Source organism: Brassica oleracea, chromosome C9, assembly GCF_000695525.1.
Source record: "Brassica oleracea var. oleracea cultivar TO1000 chromosome C9, BOL, whole genome shotgun sequence".
In the NCBI taxonomy this organism is placed as follows: Eukaryota; Viridiplantae; Streptophyta; class Magnoliopsida; order Brassicales; family Brassicaceae; genus Brassica; species Brassica oleracea.
The window spans coordinates 23,316,516-23,323,908 of record NC_027756.1 but is presented as its reverse complement, the minus strand read 5'-3'; the positions used below and the strand labels follow the sequence as shown (position 1 = coordinate 23,323,908).

The 7,393-nt window shown below is 34.7% G+C and overlaps 1 protein-coding gene across 1 annotated transcript in view; it reads right to left on the bottom strand.

The window, feature by feature from the left end:
* LOC106314600 (uncharacterized protein At4g04980-like) overlaps positions 1–2,715 on the bottom strand; it is a 5,645-nt gene extending 2,930 nt beyond the window's left edge. Inside the window, exons 1-5 of the mRNA XM_013752447.1 lie at positions 2,553–2,715; positions 1,744–2,115; positions 1,417–1,512; positions 1,128–1,251; positions 171–1,034 (exon numbers count right to left, since the gene is read on the bottom strand). Of these exons, the coding sequence (XP_013607901.1) occupies positions 171–1,034; positions 1,128–1,251; positions 1,417–1,512; positions 1,744–2,115; positions 2,553–2,618 (1,522 nt within the window). The 5' untranslated portion in view covers positions 2,619–2,715. The remainder of the gene's footprint in view (positions 1–170; positions 1,035–1,127; positions 1,252–1,416; positions 1,513–1,743; positions 2,116–2,552) is intronic.
* Between the last annotated feature and the right edge of the window lie 4,678 nt (positions 2,716–7,393).

The following is a 7,393-nucleotide window of genomic DNA, read 5'->3' as shown; positions in this document are numbered from 1 at the left end:
ATCCAAGAATCAAGAAAAACAAAGAGAGAAAATATTTGTAAGAGAGAGTTTCCAAAAACAAAATCTTTGTAGTAAACCCTTTCCTAAATATTAAGAGTCTTCTTCTTAAATTTTCTAGTTGTCTAATACCATCTTCATCTCATCGATATTGGATAATTTTCCCAACACACGCAAGGTTCTTCCGCTGCCCGGTGGTGCTGGAGGTGCCGGCGTGGTCGGACTATTACCTCCAGAGTCATGTCTTCTTGAAGGTGGTGGCGGTGGTGGAGGAGAAAGAGTTTTTCTTCCTGGCTGTGGTGACGATGGAGGTGGCTGTGAGAGAGGAGTAGCTTTCTTATTGAGAAATGATGGTGAGGGAGACGGTGGTGGCGGTGGTGGAGAAGGTGGTGCCAGTTTAGTTACTGAGATTGCTTCTTGAAAAGATTCTGTGGAGTCTGTCTCTGAAGTTGTGGGTTCACTATGATCCTCATGCTCTGTTTCAGAACCTTCCTTATGATGCTCTCCATCAGTCACCACATGCTCTGTTCCAGAACTTTCAATATGATGCTCTCCTTCAGTCTCATGCTCTGTTTCAGAACTTTTGCTATGATCCTCTGTTTCTGAAACAGAGGAGTCGTTATCTTCATCGTCCTCTCCTAATTTCTCACTCTCTTCTTGTTCTTCTTCTATAATATTCTTGAGATCAAGATCTTGAAGGCTGTCTGAGTCTCTACGCGACAGTATCCGCATCGCGAGCTGCTTCAAATCAACAGGGCTTAACTTATCCAAAGCTTGAGCTCTTAAGTTCCAAAGACTCGGAGATGTTGAGCTACTACTAGACATCATTGTCCCGGGAATAACCGATCTCGGTGTTAGTGGAGAAGGGAAAAAAGAGTTGTTGCTTTCTGAATAGGACACAGATCTTCTAAAGCTTCTTCTTGCTTCTGATGGAACACCTTTAAAACTCTTTCTTCCATCAGAGTCAAGATCCATCATACCAAATCTTTCTTTTGTCATCTTGATGAGTCCATCAAGAGCTGCTAAAACATGTTCCACTGCAAAGAGAAACAAAAAGAAAAGTTCAAGAAGAGTGTTGTTTATCAACAAGATCCTTCAAACAAAGTGTTGGTTGGTTGTAGTAAACAAACCAAGACGATCTGACTTGTTCTTGCCAACTCCACTGTTCCTGTACTTGGACCGATAAATCCAGTCACTATCCATAATCCAAGAATCACCAATGGCTCTGAGATCCTCGTAGAAGAAAATCAACATCTGTTTTTGGGGCATTTCTGGGAGTCAATCAATCAGATCAACAAGACTCATCAAGTAAAACAAATAACCCTAACTCAAAAATTATTATTTACTTCTTTTTTTCTCTTTCTTGCAAAGTAATGTTTATTATGTAATTCAAAAACTCTTTAAACCCCTTCTGTGTACCTTATCCATCTCAGCTCCTTCCATGTCAAAAGATTGGTTAATGGTTACAATCTCTGGAGAAAGCTTTTGTAGATCCTTCATTGTATGTGTTATGATCTACAAAACAAACATAAAAATACATAAAGAAGAATTTAATAAAATCAGGACGAAATATTCCGCCTGGCTCCAAATTTTAAATACTTAATATATATATAGATCATCCGGCGCCACACGATCCAAAACATATATATATATATATGTATATGTATGGATCCATCAGGTTTTTATAAGCCTATAAATCTTAGGGTCAGCCCCTGAATAAGATGTTATGTCAAGAGAAATGATCACCTCGGTGACAGATAGAGAACCATCAAGAGAAGGCAAGTCAATCATATCTCTGAAAGAGAAGATGTTCTTTCTCAGTTCCACCATTAATATGAAATTTGCTGTACATTTTGGTGAAGAACCTTCGAAATCGTTGTGTCTCGGTGTGTTTGGTTTCTTCTGTACCGACAAAGGAGACACCGCGCTGCCTGAAGCAGTAGCTTGTTTTGGAGATTTGAAGCTCTTTGGAGAAGCTTCTGCAACGGAAGGTGTCTGTGAAGCTGTGCTTTTGATCTTTTTACTCTTCTTTTTTTCGACATTGTTCTTTGATGTTGATGCACGTCTAAAATCGTGTTTGCCCTTGATAAGTTTCTTTAGAGCAAGCCCTCTTGCAACCTAAAAACATCAGAAACCCTTGACTATTTCAATATATATATATATAATCTTAGTCTTAATAACTTTTTTTCCTTTGAATATTTATATGTGAATTAAATTTGCTGTTCTTTGAATATTTATATAGCCCTATTAACCTTCAAAAATGTAAAAGTCTAAGAAATCAAGAATCTTGTCCTCAAACTAGCATTTTAACATGTAAGGCAAAAGCAAACGTGATAGTTAAGAAATTAAGGAAATATTATTTACATGCAAAAACAATTTTAAAAAAAAAAAATCAAATGTTAGAAAACATATTTGGTATTCTTTTGAAACACTTCTGAGAAATTCAATGAAAACAGTACACAACAACCCTTTTGTTTGTATTAAATTTTTCATTTAAAGTTAACAAATAAAATACTAATACAAACAACTGATGAATTGAATTGTAAAAGACAAACCTGCAATCTTGTGAGCTTGCGACAGAACGTTATTGGCTTGAAGCCGCAAAGCCTCCCGCTCGACATTGCGAGTAATGAAGTCGAGAAATTTATTTCTCAACCAAAAGAGGATTTAATCAGGAGAATCCATTAGAAAGAGAGTTCTCTTTCTTGATGAATATGTTTTCAGGTAATTCTTTTAAAAGAAGACGTGCGAAGAAAGAAAGAATTGCTTTTCTTCAACCCTTTTCAGCAGATGATCTCTCTCTCTCTTTGGATGTAGCTCTTTTGGTTATTATTAGACAAGTTTCAAATGATAGGAATCGTTGACTATTATAATCACTGTTAATTCTTCTCCTGAAGGTTTTGCTAAAAATTGCACAAGCTGAGAGAGTAGATAAGGTTTAAAATTGTCATTCATAGAAGCTAAACCAATCTGAGCATTACCGTCAGGGGTTAGCTGTTATTCTTAGGTTTCCTAAGGTTTCTTTTCAACGGTTGATTATAATTGGAGTTTCTAAATTAGTCCAATTATATATTCAACTCAACGAACTGAGAAATGCAAGAAGAAAGGAACTGTAAGAAGAAGAAAAATAAGCATGTTACTATACTGTATATACAAAAACAGAGGAAGAGAAATGTGAATAAACTTCTGAGCTTTTGAGCCAAACACAAAGTACTATTGAGATAAAAACATAGCAATTGTGTTCGGTCCGGAGAACCATCGAAAACGATCTGATTGTACATTGTAGTGATGATTTCATTTCAAACAAGGACTTCCTTTTTTGGAGCAAAAAAGTGGTACACATCCATTAAAAATAACAAGGCTCGTTTATATTTTAAGTATTTTTACTTTGAATCTGAAAACGTTTCATTTTTTTAAAAAAAAATATGTAGTAAATAAAAACTAATATCAAATTCTAACTAGTATTTAGAAATTATTAAATCAATAACACAATATCATATATAGAATTGATCATAAAATGTGAACACTGATCACTACTCAAAACGAGTATCGTAATAGACTCGCAGTCGATATTGAAATATCTAGATGGTATTTTGATATGTAAGATATAATTTTATAAGTCAATTCAAAGTGTATTGTCAGGCAAATACATTTTCCACTCGACTTGGTTTTACTAGTCAACGTCGTACGACTCGTATCCAGGCACTTGAATTAATTGATGGATTATGTCGATACTATGACTCATGCATGATGTTGTGTGTGTGACATATTGAAATCTTTAGGTGATGCAAATCCAATCTACAGGTAAAAGCTCCCGAAACTTCATCATATCAGTTGATTTTTTTTTCCAGAAATTAGCTGTCTGGATACGACGAATTTTCCACGCTAAACTACATAAATAAATTAGGGATTTTTGCCGATAAAGAACAAAAGAAGCATACCTTTGTCCCCTTAGAATAAAAAATCCAATTTTTATCCCTTTAGAACAAAAAAAAATGAAAAACCTGTTTTGTCCTTTTTAATAAAATACGGTTAATAGTAAGAACTAAAAAGGAAACGGAGTAGTAAAAAAAACATCACTTTCTTTGTCTCCGACTCCCGTTTCTAAAACGCAGAGGCGATTCCGCCGTCTGACTCTTTCTTTATTTTGTCCGTCTAAGTTCGTCGGAGACGACGATAGCGTCGTCACGTCTCTCCTTCGTCCTCCTTCTGTCGTCTTTACTCTTTGAGAACCATCGATTACAAAGAATTGAAGGTTAGGGTTTGGAAATCCCCTTTATGATTTTTTTTCTTTTTGTTCATTTTTGTTTATGTGTATGTAGTATAAAGAGCTTGAATTGTTTAAAAATACAAATCGATTCGCGTTTATGGTTTTGATTGTCGTTTGTGGGTTGAGTTGATTGTGAGGTCATTGTGGTTCTTGTTCTCTACGATTCTGAATTCTATTTTGTTTGGTATCGACTTTGTTTTGTGTTTTGAATTCGTAATGGACTTGAAAAGGCTAATGAGTTTATGTTTTTGATAACTATGACATGTTGGCTTGGCCATTTTGTAATGTAATTTTGTCAGTATGTTGACTCTATTTGCTATTAATGTTGTTATGCTTGTTATGTTGACTCTATTTGCTATTAATGTTGTTATGCTTGTTATGTTGACTCTATTTGCTATTAATGTTGTTATGCTTGTTATGTTGACTCTATTTGCTATTAATGTTGTTATGCTTGTTATGTTGACTCTATTTGCTATTAATGTTGTTATGCTTGGCTTTATTTACATGAAGTTAAAAATTATGACGACGACATGTTTGATTTTTTGAAGAATTTGTCACAATCATCGAACTATGTAGATAAGGGGATGCAAGAATCTTTACAAGACGCCTTGGAAAACCTTTCTCAAGCATCACATGTTAAAGGTTTTGATCCCTCACAAAAAATCAAGGACGAAGAACCAGCAGAATGGGTTACTCCACTGTCTTCATTTAAGCCTCCGGATTGGAAACCACCTACTCTGAAAGATGAGGAATTACTTGAGGACCGGGTGCATGACATTGATCACTCACTAGTGTTTGTCCCTGAGGATTCATGGGCCAAAATAATTGAGTGGTCCTCAACTTCCAAGTAAGTTTATATTGTTTCTTAAAACGTTAGAATAGTATCATTTTTAACTGAATTTTGCATTGCAGTGAACTGAAAATAGGACCTTCTATGTTAACAAGTGAGTTAGCAGCACGCGTCATGGGACCTACAGAATGTCTTTTGAATCACGTGAGTCTAAATTTGTTCCTTAATATTTTCAGTGCACGACTTACAATCTCTTATAAAATTTTCAGAAAATTGATGCTATGATGTACTTATTCACTGAGAGGACTACTTTGCGATGATGGGAACCAAGTAAAGTAGCATTCATGAGTTGCATGTTCAGTAATCAAATGAAGACCTCTTTCGAAGAGTTTCGGAAGGACAAGAAGAAATTCAAAGTATCAGAACTGCTTCACCGGTACGACATTGGTGAACTTCCAGCACACTAACGAACATGACTGATGTGGGATCTTGACGTTACACGCATGTATGTGCCTCTAAATGTCGGTAAACACTGGATCTATATGTGTGTCAACTTTGTTTCTCGGTCGATAGAGGTCTTTGACTATGAGGGATTGAAACACAACAAGGAAGTGGAGCCATTTGCCTTTCTCATCCCTAGAATTGTCAAATCTGTTCACTCTTCAAAGAGTCGGCAGCAACTCAAGGTCAGGCAATATACTGTCAGTTACACCCCAATGCCCTACTTACTAAACAAGAGTAACAGTGATTGTGGAGTATATGCCATGAAGCACATTGAATGTCATCTTCTAGGCTTGGACTTCTCCCTGGTGAATGACAACAACATTCGAGAAGCGCTCCAAAAGATTGCTTACCACCTATGGGAAGCTGCCAATGATCATGAGCTTATTTTGAGAATGACACAATACACTCCTCCAAAGACGATCACAAATCCTCTAGTGGAACTTGATTGAAGTTCTTTTGTTTATGACTTGTTAAGGAAATAGGTTGTTATTGGCTCTCTTATTTGACTCTTGTATTTGATTCTTGTAGTTACTCTTTATTTTTTACTTTATTTGAAACATTTAGTTGCTCGATTTAACTGTTGTGACAATCCTTCCTATTGGATGCAGCACATGAATGATCAGGTACATACTTTTTGATGATAAAATACGATGAGCCTGTTAATCCATCTGCACGAACACGCCAGGTGCAATCATCATCTGAACAACGAATGTACCACACTTTTTTATCCGATCTGGCAACCACGTAGTCGAGTAGAATATTGTATACCACGGTGTAGACAAAAAGACAATTCGAATAAAGCATTTCATACCTTAGTAGATTATTTAGTTTTTGTAGCGCATCAAATCTACCAGTTATGTAGAGCATAGAGGGAATGAGGATTTTATATTCTTCCCTAGTAGTTGTTAATGTTTTCGGTGTATTGCGCATTCTACGACTGGTAGATCATTATGTCTTTATTAGATTATACATTCTAAACCTCCGTTGATAGTAGATCTGATTTTCTAACACTTTTATCCCATTTTTGAAATTACTATTCAAACATTTTTTGAATCCAAATTTATTTTTTTTATATGCAGTTGCTTATCTACATCAAATATACAATTTTCCAGATTTTTGTGCATTCTAAAAAAATTGATATAAATTTTTATATACAAAAAGGGTAGTGAATGTCCAAAAGTGACAAAATTTGATTTTGTTTTAAGGGGACAATACTTTAGTTTAGTTGTTCTATATTGCCAACTTTCCCAATAAATTATATATTATATATAATTTTTGTCAGCTGTGGAAAAAGAACACAAATCCTAGTTGACGATACAAGCCCATGTAGTGCATACATGCATGATGCATAAGTTATATCATTTGATTCGGTTTGGTCTATCGGTTTACAGAAAATGGATTACACTTTTCATTTCGTTCGGCTAGGTTTATCAGTATGCATAAAATTAGCAGTAGATATCGGTCTAAAACTAGTTTTTAGTTCGGTTCTAGGCTTCTAGCTTCAATAATTCTTCAAACTTGGTTTTCTTTATATATATCCCCTATATATTATTAGAAAAGCATTAAAACTTTTTTTTGTAGCCACATGTCATCATTAGAATGATTCTTAGAATCATTATAGAAATATGTTGGTCCATCTAATTATATAATAAGTTTTTTATTAAACTAACAATAAATTCATCATTAATGTACTTTATTATTTCCTTAAATAAAATTTACGGAATTGCCTAATGTGGCTAAAGTATATATGGCAATTAATGATTTTGAATAATAAAGATTTGATAAAAAATAGTATATCTTCTATCATATTTGTTTAATTTTAAGCTATTAAA